At 48.6% G+C, this 22,291-nt stretch overlaps 1 protein-coding gene across 1 annotated transcript in view; it reads left to right on the top strand.

Annotated features, from left to right (window-relative positions):
* Positions 1-22,291, top strand: part of DPP10 (dipeptidyl peptidase like 10) — a 425,891-nt gene that overhangs the window by 269,410 nt on the left and 134,190 nt on the right. Inside the window, exons 12-14 of the mRNA XM_075318715.1 lie at positions 227-334; positions 602-693; positions 19,226-19,273. Coding sequence (XP_075174830.1) covers positions 227-334; positions 602-693; positions 19,226-19,273 — 248 coding nt within the window. The remainder of the gene's footprint in view (positions 1-226; positions 335-601; positions 694-19,225; positions 19,274-22,291) is intronic.

Here is a 22,291-nt window from a genome sequence, read left to right on the forward strand (position 1 = left end):
GGATGCAGCTGCAGGTACGTGGAGTAAACACAGTCAAGTTCAGGGCACATGGGTAAAATGTGTGGACACAATAATGGAGGCGGACAGGTGATGTATCGCTCATGCTGGCCATAGTCATTGCATGTAGATTACTACATAAAATAATCCCAAGCGATACCAGTGAGAATATTTCTGGTGCAATCGGCCATAAATGAAAGGTTGATAACTTATTTTTTTGTTATCACAGAATGAGGAACCAATATTTTCTAAAGATGGCAACCGGTTCTTTATGACGGTCCCTGTGAAACAAGGAGGCCGCGGAGAGTTTTACCACATCGCCATGTTTAGTGTCCAGGTGAGGATATGTGTCTCGCTTCTTCTCAGGCCACGTCACGCCCTGGATTTACAGTATCTCTGGTCCCAGTGGAAAAATGTTAGAGGCTATGGGGCATCCGGAAATGTGAGTGAAATAATCAAGTGATTGGCAAGGAGGCGGAGCCATGTGTAGAACCGGCCATATGCGGTGCTGACGGGCGAACCAGCCATGCACAGCGCATTGGTGCCCCATTCTCTGATGGGCAGCGGTCGAGTCTAGTCCTCACATGATACCTCTTGTTCACAGGCAAAGACTGAGCGAGTGAATAGCCGACACCTGACGTCAGGAAGTTGGGAGGTCATAAGGATTCTAGCGTATGACGAGCCGTCTGAGAAGCTGTGAGTACCAGCCCCATCATCCACTGTAGCCCAGGAACAGGGACATCTCCATCTTCACAGCACTCTCCATTCCCCTCCCAAATTACAGGAATGTAGACGTATAGAGGTCGTCTCCATCATCCATCACAGTCACGTCACATATACAGATAGTCTCCATACAGTGAAGTGTCTTACCAATGGTTTTCTTGGTGACCGTGGTCCCAACTGCCTTGAGATCAGTAACAAGATCCCTCTGTGTAGTTTTAGGCTGATCTCTCACCTTCCTCATGTTCCTGGAGACCCCACCAGGTGAAATTTTGCATGGAGACCAGATTGATGGCGATTGACACTCATTTTGTATGTCTTCCATTTTCTTACTATTGCACCAGTAGTTATCACTAGCGTCTTACTTATGGTTTTGTAGCCTATTCCAGCTTTGTGCCGGTCTATGGTCTTCTCCATTCCAGCCTTGTGCTGGTCTATGGTCTTCTCCATTCCAGCTTTGTGCAGGTCTATGGTCTTCTCCATTCCAGCCTTGTGTAGGTCTATGGTCTTCTCCATTCCAGCCTTGTGCAGGTCTATGGTCTTCTCCATTCCAGCCTTGTGCAGGTCCATGGTCTTCTCCATTTCAGCCTTGTGCAGGTCTATGATCTTCTCCATTCCAGCCTTGTGCAGGTCTATGGTCTTCTCCATTCCAGCTTTGTGCAGGTCTATGGTCTTCTCCATTCCAGCCTTGTGTAGGTCTATGGTCTTCTCCATTCCAGCCTTGTGCAGGTCTATGGTCTTCTCCATTCCAGCCTTGTGCAGGTCTATGGTCTTCTCCATTCCAGCCTTGTGCAGGTCTATGGTCTTCTCCATTCCAGTCTTGTGCAGGTCCATGGTCTTCTCCATTCCAGCCTTGTGCAGGTCTATGGTCCTCTCCATTCCAGTCTTGTGCAGGTCCATGGTCTTCTCCATTCCAGCCTTGTGCAGGTCTATGATCTTCTCCATTCCAGCCTTGTGCAGGTCTATGGTCTTGTCCCTGACATCCTTAGAAAGCTCTTTGGTCGCCCATGTTGTGGAGGTTAGAGTCTGACTAATAATGGAGTCTGTGGACAAGAGTCTTTGTACAGGGGACAATGTAAGAGCCATCTGTACTGCAGGGAACAAGGTGATTAGGAGTGTCTAAAGGTGGTATCACACATAGTGACGACGACAACGACGTCGCTGTTAAGTCACCATTTTCTGTGACGTAAGGTAAGGTAAGCGACGTCCCGTCGCGGTGTGTGACATCCAGCAACGACCTGGCCCCGGCTGTGAGGTCGCCGGTCGTTGCTGAATGTCCTGCTTCATTTTTTGGACTAAACACAGGAAAAAACTGGCCATACCAGAGTAGAGTATTACACGGGGGGGTCACTATTTAGTGACCCCCTCGGTGGGTATATTCTTCAAATAACAGAAAAATCGGAGAAGAAGAACAAAACCAAGAGAAATGTAAGAGTGAAATATAAATATTTTTATTTTATTGTGATGCAAAAAATTCATAAAAACATCAAGGGTCAAAGACAAGGGGAATGGGGTTAATATTCAGAGAAGGACTGCGCAAAATGTGACTGAAGATGAGAAAGGGCCCTCTGCCATGCGGTGCGACCCGCCGTGGTAAATGATGGGGAAAACAAAACCCAGAAACAAAAAAGCTGACAGGTAATTCTGAAGAGGATTGAAAATTGTAGTGAGAAGTCACATGAGACGGGATATAAATTATTGCAAAACGCTGGATGTTATGGCATAATGCATGGATCAGAGATTAGATATACCCTAATTCAGGAAAAAATTGAAACATTTATTTAGCGGTTAAATGACCAATCCAAGCACTAGGACATAAGTGTAAGGATTCAGAATGAAAAAATTATAGTCATTGGGAATAAAGGTAATGAAATAAGGAAGTGAGCGATGTATTAGATATGTGCTGCCACCACAGATCTATAGATTTTGGGTGAAATATGGTAAGACTAATAGTATTGAAAAAGCTAAAGTCTGTATTACAAAGGAAAACGTCAGAAAATAAGTAAAGATTCTAATAATTACCTATTAATAGTAGGGGGTCGCAGAGAGCAGGAAAGGGGTCCCCCCAACGATCGTTTCGCTGCAGGAGCGCTTTTTCCAGGGGCAGTGTAAAAATGTGGGGTAAAAATGTCTCTTTAAATAGTACTGGCTCATATGTGTTGTATCATAGAATTGTACACAGATGCGGCACACGCGCAGATCGCGGAGGGGTGGGGAAGCCACAAGCGCCATCACTCAGGCGCACACCCGGGAGACAGGGACGCGTCACCATGGCTCCCGGGCATGCACACACGGCGACGCAGGACATCCACGCCGCCCAGCCGTCAGCAGGTCAGCGTGTGCGCACTAGTACAAACAGGAGATCTCCTCTTAGCCAGACGTGTAAAAGGTAAGCATACGGAGCATTATGGGACAACATAATGACATAAACACAAGGGACATAAACACAGTGGATGCAGGTTCCTATATATTGGTTAGTCCAAAAAACATCAAGAAAGGTGGTTTAAATGCAGCAATGAGTCCAAGAGTCTCATATTTATGCAAAAGCATATATAGGAAAACCTGAGGGAACAAGGATATAAAACAGAGAAGAGCCGATTAATAAAAAGTACAAGAATGGGAAAATATTCTGTATATTTATGTACCAGCATGTTGATATATATGAATAATAGGCACAGAATCACATTATCAGCAGAAACTGCCAATATTTCATATCGAGTAACACATGTAAGGATGTATGCAGTGCTCCAATAAAAAGGACTTACAGTTAGGTCCAGAAATATTTGGACAGTGACACAAGTTTTGTTATTTTAGCTGTTTACAAAAACATGTTCAGAAATACAATTATATATATAATATGGGCTGAAAGTGCACACTCCCAGCTGCAATATGAGAGTTTTCACATCCAAATCGGAGAAAGGGTTTAGGAATCATAGCTCTGTAATGCATAGCCTCCTCTTTTTCAAGGGACCAAAAGTAATTGGACAAGGGACTCTAAGGGCTGCAATTAACTCTGAAGGCGTCTCCCTCGTTAACCTGTAATCAATGAAGTAGTTAAAAGGTCTGGGGTTGATTACAGGTGTGTGGTTTTGCATTTGGAAGCTGTTGCTGTGACCAGACAACATGCGGTCTAAGGAACTCTCAATTGAGGTGAAGCAGAACATCCTGAGGCTGAAAAAAAAGAAAAAATCCATCAGAGAGATAGCAGACATGCTTGGAGTAGCAAAATCAACAGTCGGGTACATTCTGAGAAAAAAGGAATTGACTGGTGAGCTTGGGAACTCAAAAAGGCCTGGGCGTCCACGGATGACAACAGTGGTGGATGATCGCCGCATACTTTCTTTGGTGAAGAAGAACCCGTTCACAACATCAACTGAAGTCCAGAACACTCTCAGTGAAGTAGGTGTATCTGTCTCTAAGTCACCAGTAAAGAGAAGACTCCATGAAAGTAAATACAAAGGGTTCACATCTAGATGCAAACCATTCATCAATTCCAAAAATAGACAGGCCAGAGTTAAATTTGCTGAAAAACACCTCATGAAGCCAGCTCAGTTCTGGAAAAGTATTCTATGGACAGATGAGACCAAGATCAACCTGTACCAGAATGATGGGAAGAAAAAAGTTTGGAGAAGAAAGGGAACGGCACATGATCCAAGGCACACCACATCCTCTGTAAAACATGGTGGAGGCAACGTGATGGCATGGGCATGCATGGCTTTCAATGGCACTGGGTCACTTGTGTTTATTGATGACATAACAGCAGACAAGAGTAGCCAGATGAATTCTGAAGTGTACCGGGATATACTTTCAGCCCAGATTCAGCCAAATGCCGCAAAGTTGATCGGACGGCGCTTCATAGTACAGATGGACAATGACCCCAAGCATACAGCCAAAGCTACCCAGGAGTTCATGAGTGCAAAAAAGTGGAACATTCTGCAATGGCCAAGTCAATCACCAGATCTTAACCCAATTGAGCATGCATTTCACTTGCTCAAATCCAGACTTAAGACGGAAAGACCCACAAACAAGCAAGACCTGAAGGCTGCGGCTGTAAAGGCCTGGCAAAGCATTAAGAAGGAGGAAACCCAGCGTTTGGTGATGTCCATGGGTTCCAGACTTAAGGCAGTGATTGCCTCCAAAGGATTCGCAACAAAATATTGAAAATAAAAATATTTTGTTTGGGTTTGGTTTATTTGTCCAATTACTTTTGACCTCCTAAAATGTGGAGTGTTTGTAAAGAAATGTGACAATTCCTACAATTTCTATCAGATATTTTTGTTCAAACCTTCAAATTAAACGTTACAATCTCACTTGAATTCTGTTGTAGAGGTTTCATTTCAAATCCAATGTGGTGGCATGCAGAGCCCAACTCGCCAAAATTGTGTCACTGTCCAAAGATTTCTGGACCTAACTGTATATAAGTAAAAATTATGGTAAAAATAAGTAAGCACTAAATAAGTCCCTGTGAATTGGAAGCAAAACCGCAAGAGGACACAAAGGGAGGGTCTGTGGTAAATAAGAAACAGAACTAAATGAGAATGTTTAAGAAAAGGACCACCACTCAGAGGAAGGATTATACGTCTCCAAAATTAGAGAAGAGAGTCTCCAGAGGAGATATCCTTCCCCAAAATTGCAAAGTTACAAAAAGGGGGCGTAACTAACGACCTCATTTAGGCCGTTAGGGACCAAGGTGTTTAAGAGCACGATCCATTTAGATTCTCGCTGGGCGAGGCTCTTGCGTAGGTTACCCCCACGGATTCCACCCTGAACCTGGAGAGAGCTAGGATCGCTTTGACGATGGAGTCTAAAGTGGCGGGGTAGGGTTTTTAGGAGGCTAATGTCCTCAACTGTCTTAGCACCCATGATATCCCGGACGTGTCCCCTGACCCGTATGCGGAGCTCACGCAAGGTGAGCCCCACATAGATAAAGGAACACGTGCAGGTGGCATAATACACAACGTGGGTAGTCCCACAGTTAATATAGTGATAGATGGAAAATGTTTTCGTGCCATCGGGGGAGGAGAAGGACTTGCTTCTAAGGATATTGCTGCACGCCACACAATGACCGCAGGGGAAACACCCACGGAGTGGGCCACTCGAGCCGAAGAAATTCTCTTCAGTCACATTTTGCGCAGTCCTTTTCTGAATATTAACCCCATTCCCCTTGTCTTTGACCCTTGATGTTTTTATGAATTTTTTGCATCACAATAAAGTAAAAATATTTATATTTCACTCTTACATTTTTCTTGGTTTTGTTCTTTTTCTTCTCCAGTTTTTCTCTCTCCATTTTTTAGTTGTTGCTCTCCCGCTGTGAAGCACACATCGCTGTGTGCAACAGCGAGAGAGAGCGACGAACTGAAGCGAGCAGGAGCAGGAGCCGGCGTCTGGCAGCCTGCAGTAAGCTGTAACCACGGTAAACATCGGGTAACCAAGAAGCCCTTTCCTTGGTTACCCGATATTTACCTTAGTTACTAGCGTCCGCCGCTCTCACGCTGCCAGTGCCGGCTCCCTGCACACGTAGCTGGAGTACACATCGGGTAATTAACCCGATGTGTACTCTGGCTTGGAGTGCAGGGAGCACGAAGCCGGCACTTGCAGCGTGAGAGCGGCCGACGCTAGTGACTAAGGTAAATATCGGGTAACCAAGAGAAGTGCTTTCCTTAATTACACGATATTTACCTTAGTTACGCTTCCACACGTCGCTGCTGGCTGGGGGCTGGTCACTGGTCGCTGGTGAGATCTGCCTGTTTAACAGCTCACCAGCGACCACATAACGACGCAGCAGCGATCCTGATAAGGTCAGATCGCTGGTCGTGATCGCTGCTGCGTCGCTATGTGTGACACCAACTTAAGTGTCTGTAAAAGCCAGAACTCTTAATGGTTGGTAGGGGATCAAATACTTATTTCTCTCTACAAAATGCAAATAAATTTCTGTAATTTATACAATGTGATTTTTTTTTTCATTTTATTTTGGATATTCTCTCTCTGTTAAAATTAACTTATCCTTAAAATTCATAGAGCGTTCATGTCTTTGTCAGTGGGAAAGTTACACAATCAGCATGGAATCAAATACTTAATTTCCTTCACTGTATTTAATATGGCAGGAATAGAATTAAGCAATAGCACCGGAGAAAAGGACCGGAGCATAAAACTAAGAGATAGCACCGGAGAAAAGGACTGGAGCATAAAACTAAGAGATAGCACCAGGGAAAAGGACTGGAGCATAAAACTAAGAGATAGCACCAGAGAAAAGGACTGGAGCATAAAACTAAGGGATAGCACCGGAGAAAAGGACTGGAGCATAAAACTAAGAGATAGCACCAGAGAAAAGGACCGGAGCATAAAACTAAGGAATAGCACCAGAGAAAAGGACTGGAGCATAAAACTAAGAGATAGCACCGGAGAAAAGGACCGAAACATAAAACTAAGAGATAGCACCGGGGAAAAGGACTGGAGCATAAAACTAAGAGATAGCACCAGAGAAAAGGACCGGAGCATAAAACTAAGGGATAGCACCAGAGAAAAGGACTGGAGCATAAAACTAAGAGATAGCACCGGGGAAAAGGACTGGAGCATAAAACTAAGAGATAGCACCATAGAAAAGGACTGGAGCATAAAACTAAGAGATAGCACCGGAGAAAAGGACCGAAACATAAAACTAAGAGATAGCACCATAGAAAAGGACTGGAGCATAAAACTAAGAGATAGCACCGGGGAAAAGGACTGGAGCATAAAACTAAGAGATGGCACCGGGGAAAAGGACCGGAGCATAAAAGTAAGAGAGAGCACCGGGGAAAAGGACTGGAGCATAAAACTAAGGGATAGCACCGGACAAAAGGACTGGAGCATAAAACTAAGAGATAGCACCGGAGAAAAGGACCGGAGCATAAAACTAAGAGATAGCACCGGAGAAAAGGACTGGAGCATAAAACTAAGAGATAGCACCGGAGAAAAGGACTGGAGCATAAAACTAAGAGAGAGCACCGGGGAAAAGGACTGAGGCATAAAACTAAGGGAGAGCACTGGGGAAAAGGACTGGAGCATAAAACTAAGGGAGAGCACTGGGGAAAAGGACTTGAGCATAAAACTAAGGGAGAGCACCGGGGAAAAGGACTGAGGCATAAAACTAAGGGAGAGCACCGGGGAAAAGGACTGGAGCATAAAACTAAGGGAGAACACCGGGGAAAAGGACTGAGGCATAAAACTAAGAGATAGCACCGGAGAAAAGGACTGGAGCATAAAACTAAGGGAGAGCACCATAGAAAAGGACTGGAGCATAAAACTAAGAGATAGCACCGGAGAAAAGCACTGGAGCATAAAACTAAGGGGTACTTTGCACACTGCGACATCGTAAAACGATGCTGCGATGCTGAGCGCGATAGTCCCCGCCCCCGTCGCAGCTGCGATATCCTTGTGATAGCTGGCGTAGTGAACATTATCGCTACGGCAGCTTCACATGGACTCACCCGCCCTGCGACGTCGCTCTGGCCAGCGACCCGCCTCCTTATTAAGGGGGCGGGTCGTGCGGCGTCACTGCGACGTCACACGGCAGGCGGCCAATAGGAGCGGAGGGGCGGAGATTAGCGGGATGTAAACATCTCGCCCACCTCCTTCCTTCCGCATATCCTATGTGAGCTGCGGTGACGCCGGTAGGAGATGTTCCTCGCTCCTGCGACTTCTCACACAGCGATGTGTGCTGCTGCAGGAGCGAGGAACAACATCGGACCGTCGCGTCAGCGTAATTATGGATTACGCCGACGCTACAACCGATGATACGATTACAACGCTTTTGCGCTCGTTAATCGTATCATCTAGGCTTTACACACTACGATGTCGCATGCGATGCCGGATGTGCGTCACTTTCAATTTGACCCCACCGACATCGCAACTGCGATGTCGTAGTGTGCAAAGTGCCCCTAAGAGATAGCACCGGAGAAAAGGACTGGAGCATAAAACTAAAGGGTACTTTGCACATTGCGACATCGCTGGCATCGGCTAGTGATGCCGAGCGCATTAGTACCCGCCCCCCGTCGCACATACGATCTCTTGTGATAGCTGCCGTAGTGAGCATTATCGCTACGGCAGCTTCACACGGACGTACCTGCCCTGCGACGTTGCTCTAGCCGGCGACCCGCCTCCTTCCTAAGGGGGCGGGTCGTGTGGCGTCACAGCGACGTCACACGGCAGGCGGCCAATAGAAGCAGAGGGGCAGAGATGAGCGGGATGTACACATCCCACCCACCTCCTTCCTTCCGCATAGCCGGTGGAGGCAGGTAAGGAGAAGTTCCTCGCTCCTGCGGCTTCACACACAGCGATGTGTGCTACCGCAGGAACGAGGAACAATATCGTATCTCTTATTGGTGCGACATTATGAAAATGACCGATGCTACACAGATCAACGATTTTCGACTCTTTTTGCGATCGTTTATCGGCGCATCTAGGCTTTACACGTTGCGACATCGTTACCGGCGCCGGATGTGCGTCATTTTCGATTTAACCCCGACGATACCGTAGTAGCGATGTCGCAGCGTGCAAAGTACCCCTAAAGCGGGCTTTACACGCTACGACATCGCTCAAGTGATCTCGTTGGGGTCACAGAATTTGTGATGCACATCCGTTCGCTTTAGCGATGCCGTTGCGTGTGACATTTATGAGCGATTTTGCATCGTCGCAAAAACGTGCAAAATCGCTCATCGGTGACATGGGGGGTCCATTCTCAAATATCGTTACTGCAGCAGTAACGAAGTTGTTCCTCCTTCCTGCGGCAGCACACATCGCTCCGTGTGACACCGCGGGAACGAGGAACCTCACCTTACCTGCGTCCCGGCCACAATGCGGAAGGAAGATGGTGGGCGGGATGTTACGTCCCGCTCATCTCCGCCCCTCCGCTTCTATTAGGACGGCGGTTCAGTGACGCTGCTGTGACGTCGCTATGACGCTGAATGAACTGCCCCCTTAGAAAGGAGGCGGTTCGCCCCGGTCACAGCGACGTCGCAGGGAAGGTAAGTCCGTGTGACGGGTCCGGGCGATGTTGTGCGACACGGGCAGCGATTTGCCCATGTCGCACAACCGATGGGGGCGGATACGCATGCTGGCGATATCGGTACCGATATCGCAGTGTGTAAAGCGGCCTTAAGAGAGAGCACAGGGGAAAAGGACTGGAGCATAAAACTAAGAGATAGCATCGGGGGAACAGGATTGGAGCATAAAACTAAGAGATAGCACCGGGGAAAAGGACTGGGGCATAAAACTAAGATAGCACCAGAGAAAAGGACCAGAGCATAAAACTAAGAGATAGCACCGGGGAAAAGGACCGGAGCATAAAACTAAGAGAGAGCACCGGGGAAAAGGACCGGAGCATAAAACTAAGAGAGAGCACCGGGGAAAAGGACTGGAGCATAAAACTAAGAGAGAGCACCGGGGAAAAGGACTGGAGCATAAAACTAAGAGAGAGCACCGGGGAAAAGGACTGGAGCATAAAACTAAGAGAGAGCACCGGGGAAAAGGACTGGAGCATAAAACTAAGAGAGAGCACCGGGGAAAAGGACTGGAGCATAAAACTAAGAGATAGCACCGGAGAAAAGGACCGGAGCATAAAACTAATGCGGGCGTCACACGAGACGAGCAATCGCGCGAAGCATCGTCGGGGGTCACAGTTTTCGTGACGCACATGCGGCATCGCTTGCGATGTCGTTTCGTGTGACACCTCCGAGCGACGCAGAATCGCTCACAAATCAAGAGTTGTGTATTCGTCGCTTATTTTTAAAAAATTGTTTATTTTTAATGGTGCCGATTGTTCATCGTACCCGGGGCACCACACATCGCTGCGTGTGACACCCCGGGTACGATGGACACAGCTTACCTGCGTCCCGAGGCTCCCGCCGGCAATGTAGAAGGAAGGAGGTGGGCGGGATGTTAACGTCCCGCTCATCTCCGCCCCTCCGCTTCTATTGGCCGGCTGCTGTGTGACGTCGCTGTGACGCCGAACGTCCCTCCCCCTTCAGGAAGTGGATGTTCGCTGCCCGCAGCGAGGGTCGCTCAGCAGGTAAGTGCGTGTGACGGGGATTTAACGAGTTTGTGCGCCTCGGGCAACTAATTGCCCGTGATGCACAAACGACGGGGGCGGGTACGATCGCTCGTGCAATCGCACGATAGATCGTATCATGTAAAGCCCGCATTAGAGATAGCACCGGAGAAAAGTACTGGAGCATAAAACTAAGCGATAGCACCGGGGAAAAGGACTGGAGCATAAAACTAAGAGATAGCACCGGGGAAAAGGACTGAGGCATAAAACTAAGAGATAGCATCGGGGAAAAGGACTGAGGCATAAAACTAAGTGAATACACCAGGGAAAAGAACTGGAGCATAAAACTAAGCGATAGCATCGGGGAAAAGGACTGAGGCATAAAACTAAGAGATAGCACCGGGGAAAAGGAGTGGAGCATAAAACTAAGAGATGGCACCGGAGAAAAGAACTGGAGCATAAAACTAAGCGATAGCACTGGGGAAAAGGAATGGAGTATAAAACTAAGTGATAGCACCGGGGAAAAGGACTGGAGCATAAAACTAAGAGAGAGCACCGGAGAAAAGGACTGGAGCATAAAACTAAGAGATGGCACCGGAGAAAAGGACTGGAGCATAAAACTAAGAGAGAGCACCGGAGAAAAGGACTGGAGCATAAAACTAAGAGATAGCACCGGAGAAAAGGACTGGAGCATAAAACTAAGAGATAGCACCGGAGAAAAGGACTGGAGCATAAAACTAAGGGAGAGCACCGGAGAAAAGGACTGGAGCATAAAACTAAGAGATAGCACCGGGGAAAAGGACTGGAGCATAAAACTAAGAGATAGCTCCGGGGAAAAGAACTGGAGCATAAAACTAAGAGATAACACCGGAGAAAAGAACTGGAGCATAAAACTAAGAGATAGCACCGGAGAAAAGGACTGGAACATAAAACTAAGAGATAGCACCGGAGAAAAGGACTGGAGCATAAAACTAAGAGATAGCAGCGGGGAAAAGGACTGGAACATAAAACTAAGAGATAGCACCGGAGAAAAGGACTGGAGCATAAAACTAAGAGATGGCACCGGAGAAAAGGACTGGAGTATAAAACTAAGAGATAACACCGGAGAAAAGAACTGGAGCATAAAACTAAGAGATAGCACCGGAGAAAAGGACTGGAGCATAAAACTAAGAGATAGCACCGGAGAAAAGAACTGGAGCATGAAACTAAAGCGGGCTTTACACTCTACGATAAAGCTAGCAATTGCTAGCGATATCGTATGCAAAAGCACCCGCCCCCGTCGTGCATGCGATTTTGTGTGATCGCTGCCGCAGCGAACATTGGCGCTACGGCAGCGTCACACGCACTTACCTGGTCAGCAGCGTCGCTGTGACTGCCGAACAATCCCTCTCTCAAGGGGGAGGGACATTCGGCATCACAGCGACGTCACCGCGACGTCACTAAGCGGCCGGCCAATCAAAGCGGAGGGGCAGAGATGAGCAGGACGTAACATCCATCCCACTTCCTTCATTCCGCATTGCGGCCGGCGGCAGGTAAGGAGAGGTTCCCCGCTCCTGCGGTGTCACACACAGCGATGTGTGCTGCCGCAGGAGTGACGAACCACATCAATAATCAACCATTACCGATTTTTGTTTTTGGGACGACCTCTCTATGGTGAACGATTTTCACCATTTTTGAGGTCGCTTAAGGTCGCTGGTACATGTCACACGCTGCGATATCGTTAATGACGCCGGATGTGCGTCACTAACAATGTGACCCCCGACGATAAAACATTAACGATATCGTAGCGTGTAAAGCCCCCTTAAGAGAGAGCACCGGGGAAAAGGACTGGAGCATAATACTCAGAGATAGCACCGGGGAAAAGGACTGGAGCATAAAGCTAAGAGATAGCATCGGGGAAAAGGACCAGAGCATAAAACTAAGAGATAGCATCGGAGAAAAGGACCAGAGCATAAAACTAATAGATAGCACCGGGGAAAAGGACCGGAGCATAAAACTAAGAGATAGCACCCGGGGAAAAGGACTGAGGCATAAAACTAAGAGAGCGCACCGGGGAAATGCACTGGGGCAAAAAAGTAAGATTGTAGCTGGGAAAAGGACTGATGGGGAATAGTAAATCCCAGATTCAAGAGCAGCCAACTTGCCGCGCGGCAGCTAAAATGGCCAACATAGTTACTTAGGTTGAAAAAAGAACTAGGTCCATCTAGTTCAACCTTCCTCCACCAGTTCTACATTTGGTCACTAAAGCGGGCTTTAAACACTGCGATATCGGTCCCGATATCGCTAGTGTGGTTACCCGCCCCCCATCTGTTGCGCGACACGGGCAAATCGCTGCCCGTGCCGCACAACATCGCCCAGACCCGTCGCACATACTTACCTGGCCGGCGACGTCGCTGTGACCGGCGAACCGCTTCCTTTCTAAGGGGGCGGTCCGTGCGGCGTCACAGCGACGTCACTGAGCGGCCGCCCAATAGCAGCGGAGGGGCGGGGGCTGAGCGGGACGTAACATCCCGCCCACCTCCTTCCTTCCGCATAGCGGCCGGGAGGCAGGTAAGGAGAGCTTCCTCGTTCCTGCGGTGTCACACGGAGCGATGTGTGCTGCCGCAGGAACGAGGAACAACCTCGTTACTGCTGCAGTAACGATTTTTGAGGATGGACCTCCATGTCACCGATGAGCGATTTTGCAAGTTTTTGCAACGATGCAAAATCGCTCATAGGTGTCACACGCAACGGCATCGCTAATGCGGCCGGATGTGCGTCACCAATTCCGTGACCCCAACGAGTTCGCATTAGCGATGTCGTAGCGTGTAAAGCCCCCTTTAGTCATTTATAACCAACAATGTTGTGTGCACTGAGGAAATCATCCAGCCCTGATATAAAGCTGTTATAGTATCGGCCATTACTACCTCTTGTGGTCGGCATTCCAGTCTGACTGCTCTAACTGTAAAGAACCCTTTCCTATTTAGCTGTCGGAATCGCTTTTCTTCCACTCGCAGGGAGTGCCCCCTGGTCCTTAGTACTGTCTTTGGAAGAAATAAGTCATGTGCCAGTCCTTTATATTGACCACACATGTATTTATACATATAAATGAGATCTCCTCTGAGACGTCTTTTTTTCTAAGCTAAACATATCTAACTTTTCCAACCTCTCATCATATGTGAGGCCTTCCATTCCTTGTAGTAGTCTAGTTGCCTGCCTTTGAACTGACTCTAAGGGGTACTTTGCACGCTGCGACATCGGTAGCCGATGCTTGCGATGCTGAGCGCGATAGTCCCCGCCCCGTCGCAGCAACAATCTCTTGTGATAGCTGCCGTAGCGAACATTATCGCTACGGCAGCTTCACACGCACTTACCTGCCCTGCGATGTTGCTCTGGCCGGCGAACCGCCTCCTTCCTAAGGGGACGGGTCGTGCGGCGTCACAGCGACGTCACACGGCAGGCGACCAATAGAAGCGGAGGGGCGGAGATGAGCGGGACGTAAGCATCCCACCCACCCCTTCCTTCCGCATAGCTGGCGTGAGCCGCGGTGACGCAGGTAAGGAGATGTTCCTTGCTCCTACGGCTTCACACACAGCGATGTGTGCTGCCGCAGGAACGAGGAACAACATCGTAACATCGGTCCTTCCGAAATTATGGAAATGACCGACACTACACCAATCATACGATTTCGACACTTTTGCGCTCGTTAAACATATCAAAAACTATTTACACACTACGATACCGACATCGACGACGGATGTGCGTCACTTTCGATTTGACCCCACCGACATCGCACCTGCGATGTTGTAGTGTGCAAAGTACCCCTAACTTCTGAATGTCCTTTTAATGTCATTGGCGATTTTTGTTTCAGTAGCTAATTTTGTAGCTTGATTTCTTTTTTGTATTTCATATTGATATCTTTATACTCCTGCAATGCTATTTCTGTATTCTCAGCCTTTAGGATTTTAAGCGCCCTTTGTTTTTGTTTTATTATACTTTGTACAGTCTTATTTATCCATAGTGGTTTCTTTTTATTCCTGGACATTTTATTACCAGAGGGTATAGGTTTTTTACAGGACTCTAGCAGTAGTCCAACATGTTAGGCTATGGGTTGAACTAGATGGACTTAGGGGCACTTTGCACACAACGATATCGCAAGCCGATGCTTGTGATGCCGAGCACGATAGTCCCCGCCCCCGTCGCAGCAGCGATATCTTGTGATAGCTGCCGTAGCAAACATTATCGCTACGGCAGCTTCACATGGACTTACCTGCTTTGCGACGTCAATCTGGCCGGCGACCCGCCTCCTTATTAAGGGGGGGGTCGTGCTGCGTCATGGCGACGTCACACGGCAAGCGGCCAATAGAAGCAGAGGGGCGGAGATGAGCGGGATGTTAACATTCCGCCCACCTTCTTCCTTCCTCATTGCAGGCGTGAGCTGCAGGACGCAGGTAGGAGATGTTCCTTGCTTCTGCGGCTTCACACACAGCAATGTGTGCTGCCACAGGAACGAGGAACAACATCGTACCTGTCGCAGTCGCGTAATTATGGAATTCCCAGACACTACACCGATGATACGATTACGACGATTTTGCGCTCGTTAATCGTATCATCTAGGATTTACACACTACGATGTCGAGTGCGACGCCGGAAGTGCGTCACTTTCGACATGACCCCTCCGACATCGCACCTGCGATGTATTGTGCAAAGTGCCCCTTAGAGTCTCCCTTCAACCTTAAAAACTATGATATTATGATACTATGAGTATATCCTTAAACTTACCCCATTTATGTTCAGTATCCCCAGTTACCATGACTTTGTACCAATCTACACATTTAAGCTCTTCCCTTAATTTGTTGAAATCAGCTTTCCTAAAATTCCAGGTTTTAGCATTCCCCCTTTGAAATGTTCTATTGAATATTACTTTGAAGCTTATCATATTATGATCGCTGGTGCCCAAGTGCTCCCGGACCTGTCAAGTGCTCCCGGACCTGTAGATCTGAAATTGTATCCGGTCTTTTTGACAGGACCAGATCCGGCAGATTATCTCCCCTGGTCGGATCATCTACCATCTGAGAGAGGAAATTGTCTTGAATAGTAGATAAGAATTTACAGCTTTTAGCACAACCAGAAGATTCTATGTCCCACTGTATGTCTGGATAGTTGAAATCCCCCATAATAAGAACCCGATTATTATTATTAGCTGCCTTTTCAATGTTTTCCAGCATTTCACCCTTTACCTGTTCAGGTATGTTAGGAGGCTTATAGCAAACTCCAATTAGCATTTTTCCATTATTCCCCTCCCCATGTACATTTACCCATACTGACTCTTCATTGTTGCAGTTCCCCCCAATGTCATCATTCAACACAGGTTTTAGGTTAGATTTGATAAATATACACACCCCACCACCTTTCTTGTCTTTCCTGTCCCTCCTAAATGTACTATAACCCTGTATGTTTGTCACCCAGTCATGGCTTTCATCCAGCCAGGTTTCCGTAATGCCCACCACATCATAATCCATGGTTCACATAAGAGTCTCCAATTCAGACTTCTTGCATTTGCCAGTAGACATTTAATACTTTTAACACCTTTATTACTCCTAGCCTCCCTACGTTCCTTGCATGTCCCATCCCCCCCTAATCCTTCATTGACCCCTACCATCTCACTGTCTCTATCTGCTCTATCTATCCCCTTATTTGCTCCACTACCCTCCCTACCCCCAGATCCCAGTATAAAAGCTCCTCCATCCGTCTGACCGTTTTCTCCCCCAGCACAGCTGCACCCTCCGAATTGAGGTGCAGCCCATCCCTACCATAGAGCCTGTAGCCGACTGAGAAGTCAGCCCAGTTCTCCATGAACCCGAACCCTTCCTTCCTGCATCTCCCTAAGCTCCCGCTGTCTTTCTAGTGACGCTCGTGGCACCGGTACTATTTCTGACAACACCACCTTGGAAGTCCTGGACTTCAGCTTCTCTCCTAGTTCCCTGTAATCATTTTTAAGGACCTTCCACCTGTCTCTAACTTTGTCATTCATTAGTACCAATGTGCACCATGACCGCTGGGCTTTCCCCAGCCCCACCCAGCAATCTTTCTATCCGATCCGCAATATGCCGAACCCGAGCACCCGGCAGACAACACACTGTTCGGCATTCACGGTCTCGCAACAGATGACCCTGTCTGTCCGCCTAATTATAGAGTCCCCTACCACCAACATCTGTCTGGGCTTTGCTGCACTTCTATTTCCCTTCTTCCTACAGCAGTCGTTTTCCTGGTTGTTAAGAGCAACGTCCTGCTGTAGTGACCCTAGTCCTGGCCCTGCATTCCTAATATCAGCCAAACAGGCATGTTTACTAGGTTGTGCCAGGTCAGGACTAGGCTCCCTGACACTTTTCTCCCTACCTCTTCTTTTAATGCGGGCGTCACACAAGACGATATATCATGCGATATGTCGGCGGGGTCACGTCTTAAGTGACGCACATCCATCATCGCTTGATATATCGTAGCGTGTGACAGCTACGAGCGAGTGTGATCGAGCAATAATACTCACCTTATCATTGCTCATTGACACGTCGCTCATTTTCTAAATATCGAACGTCAGGTTGTTCATCGTTCCCGGGGCAGCACACGTCGCTCCGTGTGACACCCCGGGAATGATGAACACAGCTTACCTGCGTCGCGCCGGCAATGCTGAAGGAAGGAGGTGGGCGGGATGTTTACATCGCTGTGTGTGACACCGCAGGAGCGGGGAACCTCTCCTTACCTGCCGCCGGCCGCAATGCGGAATGAAGGAGGTGGGATGGATGTTACGTCCCGCTCATCTCCGCCCCTCCGCTTCTATTGGCCGGCCGCTGTGTGACGTCGCTGTGACGCCAAACGTCCCTCCCCCTTCAGGAAGTGGATGTTTGCTGCCCATACCGACGTCGCTCAGCAGGTACTTATGCGTGACGGGGGGGTTAACAACTTTGTGCGCCACGGGCAACTAATTGCCCTTGACGCACAAACGACGGGGGTGGGTACGATCGCTCGTGCGATCGCACGATAGATCGTATCGTGTGACGTCCGCATAACTGTTACCCAGCTACCTACCTCTGGGTCCTTATCTTCCCCACCTCCACCCTCCTCCATAGCACGGGCCCCAGCCAGAGAAAGCTCAGTGAGCTCTAAACTCCTCTCCAGGTTTGCAATGCTCCTGAGTGTTGCAAGCTGCTTATTTAGATCAGTTACCTTGGCTTCCAAATACGCAACATGCTTGCATCGAGTGCAGACATAATTACCTTCGAACGGCTGCTCAAGGCATGCATACATCTGACAAGATACACACCTGGTAGCATTGTCCATGGAGCACCTATTAAATGGGGATAAGCAGTAAAGTAGAAAAACAAAGAGAAAAAAACCAACGGGAAACGTATAAGGATAAATTCAAACTATGTTCTTGTGTCAAACTATGAGATTGTGTTTAAACTATGCCACACTTATCTGAAAGGCCCACACTTTGCTGAAGCACCTCGCACGCCCAGAACCTCGCTTGTTCTGGCTGGTTTATATAGTTCCACAAGGACTACCAGAGGCTGCCAACAAATTTCTCTGATGTATCAAGACTAGATCAAGAGCGGTAATTATTCCCCTATACTCTGCCCTGGTCAGACCACACCTGAAATGCTGGGTACAGTTCTGGGCACCCCAATTTAAGAAAACCATCTATATATTGGAGCAAGTCCAGAGAAGAGCAACCAACATGGTAGAAGCTCTGCAAACCATGTCATATGAAGACCAGCTACAAGAACTAAAGAGAAGGGTGAGAGGAGACTTAATAGTGGTCTACAAATGTCTGAGAAGTGGTCACAGTGCAGAGGGAACCTCTTTATTCTCATTAGTACAAGAAAGTACAAGAAGCAATGGGATGAAATTAGAAGAAAGGAGATTCAGAATAGACATAAGGAAAAACTTTCTGACAGTGAGGGCAGTCACAGTGGAACAGGCGGCCATGGGAGGTAGTGAGGACAGTCAGAGGGGTACAGGTGGCTACACGAGGTAGTGAGGGCAGCCAGAGTGGAACGGGAGGGAATGAAGGCAGTCAGGGTGGAACAAGCTACCACGGGAGGTGGTGAGTGCTCTATTAATGGAAATCTTCAAGTGGAAGCTGGATAAACATAGCTGGGATGATTTGGGAAAACTGCACTCGTAGGGGGTTAGACCCAATGGCCCTTGATGTCCCTTCCAACTCTACCATACTATAATTCCATCACACACAGCCATGTGCAGAGGTCGTCTCCATCATCCATCACACAGTCACGTGTAGATGTTCTCTCTATCATCCATGAGTCACATGTAGAGGTCGTCTCCATCATCCACTATATCCCAGGAACAGGGACATCTCCATCTTCACAGCACTTTCCATTCCCCTCTCCCTCCAGAATTACAGGGATCTAGACATGTAGAGGTCGTCTTCATTATCCATTACACACAACCGCGAGTTGTATCTTCACATTATCTACTCATTCATAGGTATTTCCTCAGCACCGAAGACTCATCCCGGGGACGGCAACTCTACAGGTGACCTTTCTGCATGGTGATGTGACTTACTATAAGGGTGACCTGTGCGTGGTGTGATGGGTATTACTGTAGAGGTGACCTGTGTGTGTGGGGTGATGGGTATTACTGTAGGGGTGACCCGTGTGTGAGGTGATGGGTATTACTGTAGGGGTGACCCGTGTGTGAGGTGATGGGTATTACTGTAGAGGTGACCTGTGTGTGAGGTGATGGGTGTTACTGTAGGGGTGACCTGTGTGTGAGGTGATGGGTGTTACTGTAGGGGTGACCCCTGTGTGGGGTGATGGGTGTTACTGTAGGGGTGACCCCTGTGTGGGGTGATGGGTGTTACTGTAGGGGTGACCTGTGTGTGAGGTGATGGGTGTTACTGTAGGGGTGACCTGTGTGTGAGGTGATGGGTGTTACTGTAGGGGTGACCCCTGTGTGGGGTGATGGGTGTTACTGTAGGGGTGACCTGTGTGTGAGGTGATGGGTGTTACTGTAGGGGTGACCCCTGTGTGGGGTGATGGGTGTTACTGGAGGGGTGACCCGTGTGTGAGGTGATGGGTATTACTGTATAGGTGATCAATGTGTGAGGTGATGGGCATTACTGTAGGGGTGACCCCTGTGTGGGGTGATGGGTGTTACTGTAGGGGTGACCTGTGTGTGAGGTGATGGGTGTTACTGTAGGGGTGACCTGTGTGTGAGGTGATGGGTGTTACTGTAGGGGTGACCCCTGTGTGGGGTGATGGGTGTTACTGTAGGGGTGACCCATGTGTGAGGTGATGGGTGTTACTGTAGGGGTGACCCCTGTGTGGGGTGATGGGTGTTACTGTAGGGGTGACCTGTGTGTGAGGTGATGGGTGTTACTGTAGGGGTGACCTGTGTGTGAGGTGATGGGTGTTACTGTAGGGGTGACCCCTGTGTGGGGTGATGGGTGTTACTGTAGGGGTGACCTGTGTGTGAGGTGATGGGTGTTACTGTAGGGGTGACCCCTGTGTGGGGTGATGGGTGTTACTGTAGGGGTGACCCGTGTGTGAGGTGATGGGTGTTACTGTAGGGGTGACCCGTGTGTGGGGTGATGGGTGTTACTGTAGGGGTGACCTGTGTGTGAGGTGATGGGTGTTACTGTAGGGGTGACCTGTGTGTGAGGTGATGGGTGTTACTGTAGGGGTGACCCCTGTGTGGGGTGATGGGTTTTACTGTAGGGGTGACCTGTGTGTGAGGTGATGGGTGTTACTGTAGGGGTGACCCGTGTGTGGGGTGATGGGTGTTACTGTAGGGGTGACCTGTGTGTGAGGTGATGGGTGTTACTGTAGGGGTGACCCCTGTGTGAGGTGATGGGTGTTACTGTAGGGGTGACCCGTGTGTGAGGTGATGGGTATTACTGTAGAGGTGACCTGTGTGTGAGGTGATGGGTATTACTGTAGAGGTGACCTGTGTGTGGGGTGATGGGTATTACTGTAGAGGTGACCTGTGTGAGAGGTGATGGGTGTTACTGTAGGGGTGACCCCTGTGTGGGGTGATGGGTATTACTGTAGAGGTGACCCGTGTGTGAGGTGATGGGTATTACTGTAGAGGTGACCCGTGTTTGAGGTGATGGGTATTACTGTAGAGGTGACCCGTGTGTGGGGTGATGGGTATTACTGTAGAGGTGATCAGTGTGTGAGGTGATGGGTATTACTGTAGGGGTGACCCGTGTGTGGGGTGATGGGTATTACTGTAGGGGTGACCCGTGTGTGAGGTGATGGGTATTACTGTAGAGGTGACCTGTGTGAGAGGTAATGGGTATTACTGTAGAGGTGACCTGTGTGTGAGGTGATGGGTATTACTGTAGAGGTGACCTGTGTGTGGGGTGATGGGTATTACTGTAGAGGTGACCCGTGTGTGAGGTGATGGGTATTACTGTAGGGGTGACCCGTGTGTGAGGTGATGGGTATTACTGTAGAGGTGACCCGTGTTTGAGGTGATGGGTATTACTGTAGAGGTGACCCGTGTGTGGGGTGATGGATATTACTGTAGGGGTGACCTGTGTCTGGGGTGATGGGTATTACTGTAGAGGTGACCCGTGTGTGAGGTGATGGGTATTACTGTAGGGGTGACCCGTGTGTGAGGTGATGGGTATTACTGTAGAGGTGACCCGTGTGTGAGGTAATGGGTATTACTGTAGAGGTGACCCGTGTGTGTGGGGTGATGGGTATTACTGTAGAAGTGACCTGTGTGTGGGGTGATGGGTATTACTGTAGGGATGACCTGTGTGTAGGGTGATAGGTATTACTGTAGAGGTGATCAGTGTGTGAGGTGATGGGTATTACTGTAGGGGTGACCTGTGTGTGGGGTGATGGGTATTACTGTAGAGGTGAGACCTGTGTGTGGTGTGATGGGTATTACTGTAGGGATGGACCTGTGTGTGGTGTGATGGGTATTACTGTAGGGGTGACCTGTGTGTGTAGTGATGGGTATTACTATAGAGGTGACACAATGTGTGGTGTGATGGGTGTTACTGTAGAGGTGATCAGTGTGTGAGGTGATGGGTATTACTGTAGGGATGACCTGTGTGTCGGGGTGATGGGTATTACTGTAGGGGTGACCCGTGTGTGAGGTGATGGGTATTACTGTAGAGGTGACCCGTGTGTGAGGTGATGGGTATTACTGTAGAGGTGACCCGTGTGTTGGGTGATGGGTATTACGGTAGAGGTGACCCGTGTGTGGGGTGATGGGTATTACTGTAGAGGCGATTTGTGTGTCGGGGTGATGGGTGTTACTGTAGGGGTGACCTGTGTGTGAGGTGATGGGTATTACTGTAGGGGTGCCTGTGTGTGGGGTGATGGGCATTACTGTAGAGGTGACCCGTGTGTGGGGTGATGGGTATTACTGTAGAGATGACCCGTGTGTAGGGTGATGGGTATTACTGTAGAGGTGACCTGTGTGTGAGGTGATGGGTATTACTGTGGGGGTGACCCGTGTGTGAGGTGATGGGTATTACTGTAGAGGTGACCCGTGTGTGAGGTAATGGGTATTACTGTAGAGGTGACCCGTGTG

The sequence above is a fragment of the Anomaloglossus baeobatrachus genome, chromosome 7 (genome assembly GCF_048569485.1).
Source record: "Anomaloglossus baeobatrachus isolate aAnoBae1 chromosome 7, aAnoBae1.hap1, whole genome shotgun sequence".
In the NCBI taxonomy this organism is placed as follows: domain Eukaryota; kingdom Metazoa; phylum Chordata; class Amphibia; order Anura; family Aromobatidae; genus Anomaloglossus; species Anomaloglossus baeobatrachus.